The sequence below is a fragment of the Neophocaena asiaeorientalis genome, unplaced genomic scaffold, assembly GCF_003031525.2.
Source record: "Neophocaena asiaeorientalis asiaeorientalis breed wild unplaced genomic scaffold, Neophocaena_asiaeorientalis_V1.1 scaffold85, whole genome shotgun sequence".
Classification (NCBI taxonomy): domain Eukaryota; kingdom Metazoa; phylum Chordata; class Mammalia; order Artiodactyla; family Phocoenidae; genus Neophocaena; species Neophocaena asiaeorientalis.
In genome coordinates, this window is record NW_020174301.1 from 4,750,000 (window position 1) to 4,767,243 (window position 17,244).

General features: G+C 37.8%; 1 protein-coding gene across 2 annotated transcripts in view; it reads right to left on the reverse strand.

Moving 5' to 3' along the window:
* CCDC186 (coiled-coil domain containing 186) overlaps nt 1-16,555 on the reverse strand; it is a 48,393-nt gene extending 31,838 nt beyond the window's left edge. For both annotated transcript variants that reach the window (XM_024756034.1, XM_024756033.1), the window contains exons 1-3: nt 16,351-16,555; nt 6,667-7,362; nt 1,809-1,935 (exon numbers count right to left, since the gene is read on the reverse strand). In XM_024756034.1, the coding sequence (XP_024611802.1) occupies nt 1,809-1,935; nt 6,667-7,328 (789 nt within the window). In that variant the 5' untranslated portion in view covers nt 7,329-7,362; nt 16,351-16,555. The remainder of the gene's footprint in view (nt 1-1,808; nt 1,936-6,666; nt 7,363-16,350) is intronic.
* Nucleotides 16,556-17,244: the final 689 nt, after the last annotated feature.

The window sequence follows — 17,244 nt, forward strand, 5'->3', positions numbered from 1 at the left end:
TTTTTTGTATGATAAAATTTTCTAACATTGTGACAAACCCTGCACAACTAAAAACCACTGAACTGTATACTGAAATAAGTGAATTATATGGTATGTGAATTATATCTCAATAAAGCTGTTATAAAAAACCCTAAATATTAGTTTACATATAGTACATGTTTACTAATTATCCTTATGACAAAATTATTTAGAGCAACACTGTCCAATAGAAATATAAGCCACAATTTTTTTTTTTTTTTCATTTTTGCTGTACACGGGCCTCTCACTGTTGTGGCCTCTCCCATTGCGGAGCACAGGCTCCGGACGCTCAGGCTCAGCGGCCATGGCTCACGGGCCCAGCCGCTCCGCGGCATGTGGGATCCTGCCGGACCAGGGCACGAACCCGTGTCCCCTGTATCGGCAGGCGGACTCTCAACCACTGCACCACCAGGGAAGCCCCTAAGCCACAATTTTTTAGTAGCCACATTTTAAAAAGCAAAAAGAAACAGGTGAAATAAATGTTTTATTAAACCCTATAAATATCATATCAACGTGTAATCAACATGAAAAACAGCCATTTTATCTTTTTTTGTACTAAGTCTTTGAAATTAAGTGTGTATTTCACACTTACATCACCTCTTAATTTGGACTAGCCACCTTTTAGTGCTCAATAGCACTACGGCTAGTGGCTGCCATATTAAGTGGTGCAGATTCACAGATAAAATTAGGAAAGTAAACTCTGCTATACTGGCTAGCAAAAGAATGGTGAATCGAATTTTCTCTTTTAAAAAGGCACAACCACTAACAAGCTCATGAAAAGAACAGCTCTGGTTCACCTCCATCTATTTAGTCTGAAGTTTCCGGTCATCAGCAGTGACCTGCCTACCAAAATATAGATTCAGGCTACTTTTAAGGCACCTTCACACTTTAAAATTCTAAGTTTGGTCTGCATGCAGTAGCCCTTTCCACACAATAATCAGGATTAAATATGTAAAATTTTACAAATATGGTCACCTTCCAACTATGTAAATGTTCATTAAGTATACCAAGGCATAGGTAAGTGAAACTTGGTTTTTTATTATATTACTACCAGCTGTTTACTTTTATTTTCATTATATAGCTTTCTGTGAAAGATGAGGCAAAAAGAAAGACTTTTAAGGCTACAATGTTTCTAATCCTTCCCACAGAAGAAAAAGCAGCTCAGAAAGATAAAGAGCAGCTGAGCTTTGCTACCAGTCTTGAATATGAACTTTGTCAATCCAAGCATCACAGTACATTAAAAAAAAAAAAAAAAAAGAAACAGAGAAAGAAAAAAAAAAAGAAACAAAGATGAACTTTGTCAATCCAAGCATCACAGTACATTTAAAAAAAAGAAAAGAAACAAAGAAAGAAAAGGCAAGGCTGGGGAAGCTAGCTCACCAGATAAAGTCTGAAGAGAGCCAGTCTTCAGTATAGTTCACAAAATACTGAGAATGGAAACATATTAAACTATAAGCTTGAAAACATTCTAATGCCAGATATAAACTTTTAAGTATATACTGCTTCTTCCAAAACAATCTATTTGACTGCCAAACAAATAGTCTTTCCCGCTCAGATTTCTATTATATATAGAATACACTCACACATATCACATAGAAATATTAATTTATATAAAACAGAAAGATCAACTATGATTCCCAGTTCATAAAAGAGAATGCTTCACATACCAAGCAATCTTCTCCATTTAAAGTACGATTTAACTTACAGAACTTCAATTTACACACAAATATTCAGGAATGTATTCATTTTACATATTGAAGAACAGACTTTAAAGATTTTTGTCTTTTTACCTGTTTAATTGTGTTCATATGCTGCTTCTCTGTTTCTGTTCTTTTTTTTAGTTCTTCTCTTAAATTGTCTTTTTCTGAACAAATGTCTAAGATAAGTTCCTGATGCTTCTTATTTTCTTTAATTAACCTAAATATAAAAAGGCAGTATCAGTAAAACATAATTTAAAATGACAATGTGTAATATACTCTGTTTGCAGACTAGGGTGTAGATACCTATGATTAAGAAATGAAAATTCCCAAGTAGTCCTTTTGTAATGATATATTATACTTTACAAAACATTCTCTGGCCAGTCAGGCTATTAACTTTTTCCTAGAAATTTGTATTATTTCAAATTAAGAGAAATATAATCAGATAAAGAAAACCACACACTTTTAAGTTTATGTCTACAGGCATATTAATTATGTAGTTCATCCCTTCAGCACTGGAATTCCTTCAGGTCAGTCAGTGGCAACCAGGGGCAATTTTTCCCCTCCAGGCATCTGTCTGGAGAAACTTTTTGGTAGCCACTACAGTGGTGAGGGTTGCTACTGGCTTCTTGTGCACAGAGGCAGGGATGCTGCTAAACATCCTACAATGCACAGGATAGCCCCAGCATCAACAAAAAATGATCTGCCCCCATATGTCAATAGTGCTGTGGTTGAGAAATCTTGCTTTAGATTTCTAAAATATTTTAATGATATTCTTATAGTTACAAAAGTAGTCTATGTAAAATAATAAAGTTTAAGCAGAAATTTCATTTTGAGTTCCTTAGAAAAATATAAATAAAACCTTAAAAATTACCTGTAAAAGTACTCAGAACTATAAAGTAAGATACCTAAGAGGGTTAACAGCTAATATTTTAGGATTACTAGCAACAGATATTATTTGACATTTATTGCACAATTACTATTTACTAAGTTTAGCTTTAAATGCATTATTTAACACTCAGGTCTATAAATTAATAAGTCTATGAAATTATTATTATTATGCTTTATGAATTTGAAAACAAACCAAAACTGAAGCCTAGAACTTATTCCAGGTTATATAGCTAGTAAGCGGTTGAACTGAGATTTGGACCCAGGTCTAATTCCTTGCCATCTTCTCCTTTGAAGATCCCTCATTTACTCAACAAATGCTCACTGGGTACCTACTATGTACCTATATTAGTCTATATGTTGGGGGTACATCAGCAAACTGTCCCTGCCCTCATGATGCTTACATTCTAACAGAGAAATTAAACAATAAATAGATATATAATGAAATACCAAGTTGTGATTAAGTTCTATTAAGAAAACTAAAGGAGGGCAAGAGGACAGGGAGAGTGACTTGAGCTGTGATTGTACATAAGGTAACCAGGACAGACCTCTCTGAGGAGGACAGTAATGCAGTGAGGAGGAAAGTCATGAAAATGTTTGGGAAAAGAAAAAATGTGTAGCATGCAAGTTTCTTCAAGCCTTTTATGGCACAGGGGTTTAACTTTGTTTATGTACATGATTAAGGTGTACACTCAATTTGTTGCGAAAAACAACCTGAAACACAAGAATCCTGACTATACCTCGAAAGTAAACAATTTAGGGAGGGAGAAGTGAAGAACAGCAAGCCCTGAAATTGTTATTCTTACATGCCAAATGCATATCCTGTACACAAATAACTCTTCTCAATTAAGAATTCTGGTTGGGACCTTGGACAATAATATTGATGTTAGAAAATAGAGGAATGGATGTATAAACAAAGCCATTTGGAAATAGATGCATTCATGAAAATTTAAGCCAAAGGAACTGAAAGGTAGTTTTCTTTACAGAAAATTAAATGAAGGCAAAAGAAAAAAAATGAGTTGTTTTAGAGCTAACCTTAATCACAAAGCATTTTATTTGAAATTTAAAATATTACACGTATGGGTTTCCCTGGTGGCACAGTGGTTGAGAGTCTGCCTGCCGATGCAGGGGACACAGGTTTGTGCCCTGGTCCGGGAGGATCCCACGTGCCGCGGAGCGGCTGGGCCCATGAGCCATGGCCGCTGAGCCTGCACGTCCGGAGCCTGTGCTCCGCAACGGGAGAGGCCACAACCGTGAGAGGCCCGCGTACCGCAAAAAAAAAAAAAAATTACATGTATAACAAAAAATTAACTTAGATTTAAAATAATATTTGACATTTTTATAATGCTTTAATGTCCTCAAAACAATCCCATCAGGTAAGTATTGTCCCCTCATAAAGATGAAAAAATCTTCGTCTTGGAGAGGTTGATTTAACTAAGGAAACAGAGCGTGCAAGTAGTAATGGGAATCTTCCAACTCTGGGCTTCTGACCAGAACTGTGCTCACCCCAGTCTACCATGTGGCCACTGTTCTGACATGACGGAACAAAAAAGGAATTAATTTTCTACTGTATTCCTAATGTTTTTAGATAAATTTAATAACATGTAACTTGTTCATTTCAGATAACCACATTAAAAAAATCCACTGAAGCCAGACTAATTGGGTTTAACTTTGCCATTTACTAGCATGTGACCTGAAGCAAGTTACTTAACCTCTCTGTGCTTCAAGTACCTCATCTGTAAAATGGGAATAATAATAGTTCATACCACATAGGGTTGTTGTGAGGATTCCATGAGTTAATACATGTAAAGTGCCAGGCACATAATTAACAGCATTTAAGTGTTCCTGATATTATTATTATTATTAAATCTGTAACATCTTATAATTTACAAGAGAAGCTTGAAAGTGGTTAAGTCTCCAAATCTAAGGAAAGTAGAGGCATCAAGGATGATCTCAAAGGGAAGGTCTAAGAGATAAGCACAGATAACAGGAAAATGAGGAAGTTACCCTAAAAAGCAAGAATGGCAGTAATACTGATGGTTCAAGTATAAAATCACACTTTTTTCAATAATAGCAGCATTCCAGTAAAGTTATGAGCAGGAGTAGCTGACATTGGTTTTTGCATAGTATTAAGAAAAGTATTAGATTCTCAAGAGATATTTGTACACTCATGTTAACAACAACGTTATTCACACTAGCCAAAATGTAGAAGCAACCCAAATGTCCACTGATGGATGAACAGATAACAAAATGTGCTATGTATACATACAATGGAGTATTATTCAACCCTAAAAAGGAAGGAAGCTCTGACACAGGCTACAGTATGGATGAACCTTGAGGACATCTGCTAAGTGAAATAAGCCAGTCACAAAACAGCAAACAGTATCAAAAGCAGTTAAACTCTTAGAAACAAAGTAGAATGGTGGTTACCAAGGGCTGGGGCAGGGGGAAATAGGGAGCTGTTGTTTAATAGGTATAGAATTTCAGATTTGTAAGATGAAAAAGCTATGGAGATCGGTTGTACAATAATGTGAATATACTTAACACTACCAAACTGCACACATTTAAAAATGTTTAAGATGGTAAATTTTATGTTATGTGTATTTTATCACAATTGAAAAATAAAAAAATAGAAAAAAGAAGGGCTCTGGATGCTGAGATTAAAATTCACTGGGTAAACCAATGAAGGGTGAGCTGGCTTGGGGAAGACTGATCTACTGATAATCTGGAAGAGTAAATACTAGAAGCAAGGAGATCATTAAAAGTCAATTGCATATCAAGCAATATTTGGATTATGGTATATTTTCCTCTGTCATCCTCCTCTAGCGTGTAGATTTCCTCCTCCCCTTTCTCTACACACACCCCTCCCATTCCAAAAATTTTTTTACCATTCCAAAAATTTTTTTAAAGTATCACTTTTTTAAAAAGAGAATCTGAAAAAAAAAAAGAAAAAAAAAAAAAAAAAAAAAAAAAAAAAAAAAAAAAAAAAAAAAAAAAAAAAGAGAATCTGTCTGTATTTTAGTGAAGGCTAGCAAGTTTTATTTTCCTTTTTTAAAGGTTATAGGAGTACCTAAACATATGCATCACTCACATATATAAATTTAAAACAAAGAGTAATATAATATTATTAGGAAAAGATAAAATGAAATTAAACTGTTGTTAAAATAGAAATTAACTCCATAAATCCAAGAGAGGTCTAAAAATAACTATGTTCTTATTTACTGAATGACACTAAACCAATTCTTCTGTTCTAATTTTAATTTTTTAAACGAATGAATTTACAGTGGGAATTTTAAGAAAATTTTTTGAATTTTATAACTTGTCATTCCTCTTGAATTTATCTTAATTCTGACATTATGCTTTACATTCTTTCAAAACTGAAAAATTTGAAAGAATATAAATTTATTTCTCTTTATAAATCTTTCTAGATCTTTAATAAACACTTTAATAAAACATTTATTCTTTTAAACTTATACACTAAGACATATGTAAAACAGAAATTTTGAATCATATTCAAAACAGTGCCTTTATACATAAATACATGTTTCTATATATGCTAACGTATTTGACATAGGTATATTATATATAACTCTCATAAAAACACTGTTTAGGGCTTCCCTGGTGGCGCAGTGATTGAGAGTCCGCCTGCCAATGCAGGGGACACGGGTTCGTGCCCCAGTCCAGGAAGATCCCACATGCCGTGGAGCTGCTGGTCTCGTGAGCCATGGCCTCTGAGCCTGCGCGTCCGGAGCCTGTGCTCCGCAACGGGAGAGGCCACAGCAGTGAGAGGCCAGTGTACCACAAAAAAAAAAAAAAAAAAAACAAACAAACAAAAAAAAAAACACTGTTTACCTATTATTTCTAAAATAATGAAAATACAATACCACATTCTAAGAAAAAACAGAGTTATATATTAAATAACTAGGCAAACTTGACATCTGCTCAACTACCATGTGCATGGCTCTATTGTGGAAATAAAAGCAGATAAAATGATACCTTCCTTTAAAGAATGCAATCTTTAATCCCTGTGGAAAAAAATAACCTGAAAGAATAAAACACTTACTTCTTTATGGTATGCTCCTGCTGCAAATGCTTATCTTGCACACACTTTTCAAACATAACTAATGCATTTTCTCCCTTATTCATTCCATTTGGTAGTCGGTGTTCTTTTGCAAACTCAGTAGATAAGAGCTCAGATTCTATTTCTTCCAACAAATCCTCTGATGTTGAAACATTCTTCATTTTTGAAATAAGTTTCTTGGTGCAGTCTGTATCATAAGGACTTTCTGAATAGGTCTTTTGATTAGCTGCTTCTGTAAATGTAGATGACCTTAATTCCGCCAATATTTGTGTTACTGTTTGTTCTGCTTCATTTGTTTTCAAAACTTGCTTTGTAAAATCTCCACCAGGAAAATTAGCTATTTGTTCAGAATTTTCTGGGCATATGTCTGTTTTAGCACAGGAATCCTCACCTCCACCATGATCTGGAATATAATTTTCCTGTGTTTCAGTTTGATTATTGTGTTCACTAGGCTGACATAAAGTTTTATCAAACTTTAATGACAACAGTTTGGACTCATTTTCTAAGTTGCTGTTTTCATCACCAGAAAACGAATTGCATGAGCCTTCCTTTATTTCAGATGTTTTCTCAATATTTTGATCAGAGGAAATGGAGGCTATGTGCTCTGTTTCTGACATGCTGACTGGCACCAATTCACTTTGCATCTCTTCAAAGCTGTTCCTGATCCTCGTTTTACATCTGAGAAAGTCAAAACATAAACTTTTTTAAAAAAAGTTTTTTTAAACCAAGACCCCATATGTATTTGCACACATTCCATGATGTGGAAAATCTAAGGCCGCACATTTTACCACTAATAATTCTTTAAAAATTCTTTCCTTGGGTGGGGGTGGGGGGAAGAATATAACAGCTGACCCACGTGAGCCACAACCAGTCAGGTGCTACAAAGGCTCATTCTCTTTTTTCCTTCAGTCCAGTCCTACAGCTTCACTTCAGTTGCAGTTTGGCATTCCCCAATCACCCCCATAAGACGTTGGGTATGGAATGATACTAATAACAGGAAGATTAGTGCCCAAGAATTGTTTAGAATTCCTTCAGCTCCACAAAGGGAAAAAGACTACCTAAAGAATTTGTAAGAAACTATTGGGGAAATAAGATAGCAATGAAAACACGAGGCAAGAAATTACAAATCAAGATAATAAAACAATGTACATTAACAATGATATTTACTGCAAAAGGAAAACTAAACAATAACAAAACACAGCTACCTATAGTCCAGACACCTAGAGCTGAGCTGAAAGAAGTCAGGGTGTAAAGGATCCCTGACAGGAATTCATTTTTCACCCAGGGTTGCAGGAAGTATCATGGCGATTTCCAAACATTCTCATCAAGAACACACAATGTTCAGTACAACTCAAATGGACCTCATATACATTGCTTAGGTCATAAAAGAAACATTTACAAAACTAATTCAACAATGTTAAAATATATTTTATGCTGTTTATGAGGGTTACTAATCTAGCTATTTTCTGAAAATTAGTCAACTTTAAAAATTATCCTGAGACAGAAATATAAAAACATTCCAGCAATCTTGATGAAGAAGAATTGTCAACTTCTTTTGTCAGACATCAACCAAGCATGTACTGGAGTCATGTGAGGTTGGATAAAAATGTGGGCAGATCATAGTTTTGAAAGAAACTAGGGAAAAAATACTTCCAGATGTAAGGTATAAATGGAAAACAGAAAGACTAATATTTGAATAAAAGAAAGATACATGTTTACGTTGGTCTGTGGTGAAGGTGGTGGTCAGAGGATGGTGAAAAAGGGTAAGAGAAGATGGTCAGGTAGAATCCTCAGAATGATATGCAGGAGTGAAGGTTGTTAAGAAGGACGATAAATCATGACAGACTTGTATACTTGATTATACCATAGAATTTCTAGCACATACTAGGTTTTCAAATATTTGTGGAATTAAAGCAAGAAGTAATATGAGAAAAGCAGTATTTGAGGACTAGGAACGCAGAAAATGGGAAGAATAATTCTAAGAAAGGAAAAGAAAACCAGCTTGTTTGTTAAATACTCTGGCATCGACTAATACAGACGTTGGCCTTAATACTATAAATTACCTACCTGTAAAACATATTTCCAAACAATCAAACAAATTATCATTATTATCTTGCTGCATATATTGCATACTAAGACAAAGTCCACACTAGCAATAAAGGTTTGGTTTAGGCAATACAAATAAATGCAGTAACAAAAAGCCTTGTGAGTATGCTGTATTCCAAATCTAGGACAAAATAAAATAATTCTCAAACAGGGACATTAGCCGCCTACGTTACCTTCCTCAAAGTAACTAATTTCAAGATACAACTTGTGAACGTTGCTGCTGAATTTGAAATCTTAATTTAGAAACATCATAACTAGTCAATGCTATGTGATATCTACTGAAGTCAAATTCAGAGCTGACCAAATGTAATGGAAAGCAGATAAAGAATCTATTTAAAAGAGAATGAGTCTACGAAGGCATTGTGACTCTCCAGCATAGATAGCAAGTGAAAAAAAACTCTCATTTGAGAACTCTTAAGGCTCTTGCCTGTGCACCATGCTTTGCGAACAGAAAAGCATTACGCAAACAATCGTTATCTCCTCATCCAGCTTTCATATTCCCCAGGGTTCAGTCCTCAACTTTATTTTCCTTCCCAGAATTCATCCACTTTGATAACTTAAACCAAAAACTCACAGTTGATGCCCACTTTAATTATTTTCATTCCTGTGCTCTTGAGTTACAGATAATGAATTATCTCTTTGTCTTCACTCTATCTCTACATAAAATAAAATCTCAAATGAATACAGGCATTTCCAATGGCTCAACTCAAAAACGGTTAAATCCAAAATCATAACAATAGCTTCTAAAATTGAGTACCCCCAGATAATCTTTTTTTATTTCTGTCAATGGTATCATTTTTCTTAGTCATGACTCCTTCCTTTCCTTTAGCCTCATATTCTTTTACTAATTTCATGTCTCCTGCAATTATACCCTCCTTTCTACTGTCACTGTCCCCAACCTGCAACCCAACCCAGGCCTGATAACTTCCTACCTGGAACACTGAATTGTTGGTTTCTCAGTCTCACTCCATTCCTCCCTCCTGTGTCACCCAATCCAGAGAAGGGGTTGAAGAGTATACTACATTGGCTCTGCCAAAGGGGAACAGGAGCTGCCCTATGAAGCAAGTCCTCAATGGCACAAGGGTCCAGGGAGCTACAACACTGCCCCCCAGAAATCCACACATACCACCTCCAGAGACCACCATCAAATACAACCAGATGGACCAGAGTAAGGCCAGAGCTATCTCTTCCCTCTTTAAAGTTTCAGAGAGTGAGAACTCCGCCTCCACTGGCTGGTTTTCTTCCCCCAACTCCAAAAGGGCTAGTTAGAGAAAGGAGAGGGAACATATTTTAGAGCCAAATTACACCTCTTCTTCTTTAATCCAAGCAGCTGGGAACTAACAGCTTCAACACTTCTTTAGGGAGATGACAGAGTTTATGACTAACATTTTTTGTTGCTTTTGTTTTGTAAGCGATTGAAACCTGTCTTAATTTCTGGAATAAGTTTTTTCTGGTTATCAAAAGTGGCAGCAGAAGAGTTATGACATCAAACCAAGACATTATTGAAGGATTGCACCTCAGAGGGAAGTGGAGGGGATGTGAGCATTTCATGTTGATACCTCATAGTTGCAATTCCTCAATAAACCAGTTGTAGTATTTTTCCAATCTTATCTCTCAACACATTCCTAAAATCCTAGTACTTCACTATAGTATTATACTTTGCCAGTCCCTGACCAGTCTATTCAAGATTCCTCCAAACAGTGTGCTCATTAACATTTCCATGGCTTTGCTCTAATCTAGAACGTTCTTCCCTTCAGTCTATCCAGAGCCTAATTATATTTAAAGGACATATTCTAAGGCCACATTTTCCTTCAAATTTTCCCTCATGAGAAGTACAAAAATAATCTCTCATGTAAATGAAAACATACTTCATTTATACTCATCAGGTACATAGTGGCAGCCTTCCTTGTGACATTTCTTTGTTTTTTTGTTTTGTTTTGTTTTTGTTTTTCCTTGTGACATTTCTGAACAGCCTTTTAAATGATCTCTTGCAAAGAAGAGGAACCACACTCTGAACTGAATCAAACTTCTTAAATCTCAAGCAATATAATAGTAATAAAAAATAGATAAATCTAACAAATATATTCTCTACTACCTTTACAGTCATTCTTGCAAAGGCTGTTCAGTGGTTCTCAGTGAGGGTGGGATTGGGTTTACACAATGGGCTTGGGGGGGGGGTTGAAGGACATTTAGAAGGTGGGAACCAGGTTGTAAGAAGACTTGTCATGTGTAAGACAGTACTGAACAACAAAAAGGTCTCATTCTGCTGGATATTCATCTAGGTAAAAAAAAAAAAAACTTTTTATAATTACCTCAGCTTTGACTGTTTTACGTATTATCCTCCTGTAAATTAAAGAAGGCTTAGTTCAACCTCAAAAGACAAGCACTGGGCTTCCCTGGTGGCGCAGTGGTTGAGAGTCCGCCTGCCGATGCAGGGCACACGGGTTCGTGCCCCGGTCCGGGAGGATCCCATGTGCCGCGGAGCGGCTGGGCCCGTGAGCCATGGCCACTGAGCACGCAGTAATATGCCCATGACCTTTGAAAAAACTCTTCAGATGAACTGGCATCTGAGAATCACTTAACTTGCAAACATAGTTTTCTGATGCTCAAATGAATACTGAGTGGAGGCAAAAGAAAAAGGAGAGAAGTTAAAGAAGATTTATGTGTATATATGTAAAAAGCCATCACTAAAGAGTAAATAACTGTACAAGAATGGTGCGGGGAGGGGAGCCATGATGAGCTTGATTGTCCACGATTAACCAGGGGAAAAAAGGGTCAGCTGACTCCTCTTGTGGGCCTCCAGTTGGCAATGGTGATATAGGCCAATTTGGCTGCTGTCCAAGTTTTTTCTTAGGGGGTGGGGGTAGTTATCATTAAAGCTACTGAGGACTGAATAGCCTAGAAGTAGACTAAAGGGGTAGGATGTAAAACTAGACATTTGTTTACAAGATTGTTTTAATTAAGAAGTGCTTGTATAAATCAAATTCACACTCATGTATATAGATATAGCGACTACAATTACAGATTACAATACCTGTTGCTTTTTTGAGGTAAGAAGTAACACAGGTTATTTGACTTTTTAGTAACTCTTACTCATTAGGGGGAAATACTGTATTTAAATTTAGCAGTCACAAAATTCCTCTAAATTCAAGCACTTTTTTCCCCCCTGAGAGTTGTTTCTGTTTCTGACACAGTACTACAGGACCAATTCACACTTCAAAATTGTTTCAGTGGAGTGAGACGTGGTTTCGCTCTTACTGGAGCTCGTCAGCTGTAGGCAACTGGTCGAGAAACATTTACTTGCCTTAAAGCCAACCATTATCCACCTTGGATTTTTTTTTTTTTTTTTTTTTTTTTTGTGTTACGTGGGCCTCTAACTGTTGTGGCCTCTCCCGTTGTGGAGCACAGGCTCCGGACACGCAGGCTCAGCGGCCATGGCTCATGGGCCCAGCCGCTCCGCAGCATGTGGGATCTTCCCAGACCGGGGCACGAACCCGTGTCCCCTGCATCGGCAGGCAGACTCTCAACCACTGCGCCACCAGGGAAGCCCTCCACCTTGGATTTTATTTCTTAATCAAAGAACTAGCAATTCTACAAAATTATTTCCAAGCAAAAGTCTTATAAACGAAAACACTGTCTTTAACAGCTTTTAGTACTATTTCTTGTTTCTCAGTAAACAGCAGTATAAATAACAACAACAAAAGAACTTAAGCTTATTCAATAAATGCAAATACAAATGAATCCAATCCACAGATATTTGGTAATAGATTATCAAACATACAAGCCTCATACAAAAGTACCAAGCCAGAAATACATTTCTAAACTAGATATTAATTCATTCATTCACCAAATATGTATTGAGCATATAATTATGTTCAGGCACTGTTCTATGTGTTGGGAACACAGCAGTGAATAAAACAGATATCTCTTCTGGAGTTTACACTCTGGTGTAGTGGACCAACATATAAAATCTATGTTAAATCTTTTGCTCTTGTGTTTACAGTATTTAAATTTGAAGGTCTGTCAGCGTTCCATCAGAAGCTATATAAGATATGCATGAGTGTCTAAGTCCAAATGCATGAGTGTTTAAGTCCCACAGAAACATGTGACTCAGTTCAGCATAAGTGTTACTTAGAACAAACTACAAATTCTAAACTTACAAACTGTACCAAGTCTCAAATAATACCAGCTATAGCTTCTCAAATAATGTCCATTAAGATAAGCAAGTTGAGCCTGTGAGGGCACTCCTGTTCTTCAATATAATGGTTTACTGTCCTTTGAAGGAAAAGTAAGTACATCCAAAAGTCTTTTACACACTCCCCGAATACACTCTGAAAGCAGCATAAACAAAACAATGACCTATCTTTCCGACCAGTTGTAACAAGGTTCTAAAATGGCAATTAAAATCACAAGCAATTAAAAACTGAGCTGGTTATTTCAAAGAACTCTAGTTTTACCAAAAGTAAGATATATTTGTAAAGTAGTCACATTGTAACTAAGCTTTTGGGTAAAATTTAATATACTGAGTTTCCTTTATGTGAAACATTATTACTTGCTCTTAAAAGTTGTCTTTAGTCCACTAGGTTAAAAAGCATATTATATGAGGCCAAGGTCAATTATCCCTGTAGGGATTTGTTTAGTTTTGCAACCAAGGGTTAGGGCATTGTGAATTTTACAGTGTGTACACTATATCACCAAAAAAAAAAAAAAAAAGTTGTTGAAAAGACTCAGGGCAATAGATGCAGCAGGATACCCCATCCCCACCCCAAACAGTACCAAATCCTGTGACATGAAAACAGAAGACATTACAGTCCATCAAGATTCCAGGAAAAAGAGAGTAAGTAGCCACATCATACATCACATTATCAAGTATATGTCATATTATCAGTTTGGTATCCTAGATCCATGCAATTTTATGTACCTCTAATAGTAAGTTTTAAAATAGAGAACATTTTAATACAGAAATCTCAGTTTGAAGCTACTTGTACAGAGCTCACCAAATGAACTTTAATAAGTCTAAGAAAACATGAAAAGTATTTTCAGCTAATTTCCCCCCCAAATCTGAAAGCTAAAAAAAAGGGGGGGTAATTGGCCTATAGCTCCCTTTTCAAAAAGGAAGGCTAATAACTTTAAAAAAAAATTAAGTTTTAAGTCTGCCTTATATTATATTAAGAAGTTCTGATTAATGTTTAAATTTTGAAGCCACCTTTGGCCTGGGCTTGGTTAATTTGGTACAATGTAGTTTACCAAAAAAATAAATTATTCATTAGCTACTACATAATCATCCCTGAAATAGACTAACAGTTCATGTGCCTTAATGACCGACAACTATACTCACAATCCAATCAATACTTTGCTGGGTTTGATTTCCACTTTGTGTCTATTGCCCCTTCATGCCAATACTTTTTCTTTTGTTTACTTCTTAGCCCAAATAGATTTTTAAAATCTCAGTAGCTGAGAAATAAAGTTCAAAGGTGACATTTGCAATAATATAATAAGATTACAGGGTTAATTTGCAAATTTAAATTATCTATGCTCCCAAGGTTGCCCTGAAACGACACTGAGCATAACATTCCCAACACTGCAAGCAGCATGACATGTTTATGAGAAACTCAAGAATCAGCTTTAATTATTTAAAGCTAGAGATAAGGGATAAAAGAAAGACCTAAATTTTACTGAAAGAAAAGAAACAGAACTTCAGGTTAAGGAGTCTTACTTTAACATGAAACTGTTAAATGAATTTGAAAAACTAGCACAAATTAGGGAAAGATGATTCCCTTCAAAGGGAAAGATGATTTTTCTAAATCTCTAAATAAAGGCTGCTTCAACCTATCACTCTTCCTAAAGAGTGAGTATACTTCACTGTTTTACCTTCATTCCAGGATGTCAGCATGTAGCTGTAAATAGATGGTTTTAAAGTGAATAAGTAATCATTATCAGCTATGCTGTTACTGTACAGCATCAAAGAACAACTCTTTAGTTTATGGTTGAAGGAACTAAAAGGTTAAAGAGTGGTTACTGTGCTACACCACTCCTTTCCTGTTAGCAACGAACAAGACTCTGAAATACCAATGAAACTCTAAGGAATCTCCGCTGTTTAAAGAAACCTCTGAGTTTATATCCAGGTATTAGGAATTAGACAAGGTCTTAAAAAGAATAAAACCAATATAAACACAATCCAGGCACTTCCAGGTAGAATCTTCAGTAATTATACATGCTTGCTTATTACAATGTAATAAGGAGTTTTAATTCTTTATACTGCAAAATTTGTTAATCACTCAATACTGTCACTGAATTTAAAATAAAAGGAAAAGACCAAAAAGGAAGAAAAAAAAAAAAGAACGAGGCCAATCATCACTGTTTTCTATTTGTGTAATGATGGATAAAGAATTGGAAAGTAGCTGTACAGAGACGAGCAGACTTTATACACAAGCAGATAGTTCAGTTTTACTATCAATATCTCTTGAACCTTAACCTTTCCCACACACTGCAAATATGACAGTGTAGTTAGTAGTTGGGAAGGCTGCACCCACAACTACCATACCTAAACACTTAATAGATTTTTCTTTTTGAGTGACTACCAACACACCTCTTGAAACACTTCCACTAATTTGCCGCACAATTTCCTTAGAAAAACTCCCAACCTATTATTTCGGAAAAAATAACAAAGCTAGGCATCAAAGGTACGTTACACACGCATACACGGAGAAAACTGCCAAACGCCTGGGGCTGCATGGCCTTCTAAACAATGCTCCTAGGTAACAAGATTATCATGTCAAAGGTAATCCGGATGTTCCAAATCCAGGCCTCTTTCCTCAAAACAATATCAAAATGTAAATATTAGCTCAAGTTATTAAACTGTTAACAGCCAAGCAATAATTACACCTGTTCCCCAAGACTGCTACTAGGGAACATGTAGAAGGGGTTTTACCATTTTACAAGTTTGAGAGAGGCTCAAATTTGAAACATGATCCTTACCAACCAAGGTTTATCAAATGCCTTGATGTCCTTGAAAAAAAGGCAACATAAACACCAAGAACGATTTCTCTCATATCCACAATCCCAAAGAATCGTCTCTAAATTACTTAAAATCACAGTAATGGAAGTGTTTGGAAGAGAGTTTAAAAAGTCGCTAACAGTCAACATAAAACATATACACAGTGAACTTGGAGAGGAAAGGAGAAATAGGCGACTGAGTCTATGAGGGATGGCCGAGCAGGTAGGGCTTAGCTACAGTTCGCATTAGGAGACCAGGCAAGCGGCCCAAGTTCCGCCGCTCTCTAGGCACCGCTCTGGAGGCGCGGCCCTCACGGCCCCCGGCGACCCCTCGGCCGCCTCCTGCCCCAGCGCCCGGGACTGAGGAAGGGAGGCAGGGAGAGGAGGGGATTCCGAACTCCTTCCCCCAGAGCTCGCCTCGCCCCCTCGAGAAGCCAGGCAGGGAGCCGCCCCGGGACCGGCAGGACGGCGCGGAAGGTGGGCAAGACGGCGCGGAAGGTGAGCAGCCCGCCGCGCCGCCACCGCGACTCCCCGGCCCGCCCCTGCAATCCCTCAGGCACTTACCCGACTTCTTCGAGCCTTAGGCCACACCCCTAAAGAGGCCATTGGAATTCCCGCGTAGGGGCCAACTTCTCCATAACGGGGTCCAGAAGAACAGGAAGTGCGGGGGCAGGGGGCAGCGGTGAGGAACAGGGCCGACACCAAGCTCCCTCCGCCGCGACTTCCCCAAGCCCCCGCAGAGCTGACACATCAACAAAGATGGCGGCGACGCTGAAGCCGGCCCCACTACAGCTGAGGGGGCGGGGCTCCCTGGACGAGCCAATCAGCACCCGCGGGCGGCGTGACGCGACGCCCCTTGATGCCTGGGTAACCTGTCTGCAGTGGGCGGGGCCGGCGCAGCGCTGTCTCCTACCCCGGGAGCGCCAGGCACGAGAGTTAGACTTGCTGGGCACCTCCCACTCCCCCGCATCCCCGGTCGACCCGGCGAACCGGTTCTCCCGCCTCTACTTCCGACCTATCTCTCACGCCCCTCCCCGGCCCAAGCAGGTTATTGCTTCCTGTAGAGCGCGCTCCTTGGAGATGTTCCCTCTGAACCCTTTGGCCCTTACTCATCATAGTCAGGGACATAAAGTTACAAAAATGAGAATTCAAAATTGTGACTTACAAGCTTTGATGCGTAAGTCTTGCACCTGACGTGGGCGGCGTCAGCAGGAGCAGCCTACCTGCCCGTCAGACAGTTCATCTCTGGGAGAGGTTCTCGGGGTTTCCAGAACACCGCGTTGAGTCCACCACGCGGCTCCTACTGCCATTGTTTAATAATAAACTGTTGGTGCGTTCGTGTCCTGTACTGCACTGTGAGCCTTGAGCGCTGGAAGTGTCCTCAACCCCGCACGCAGCGTGGGGGTTGACATGCTGGAGCAGCTCAATAATTAGCAAAAAACTTTAAAAAGGGTACTG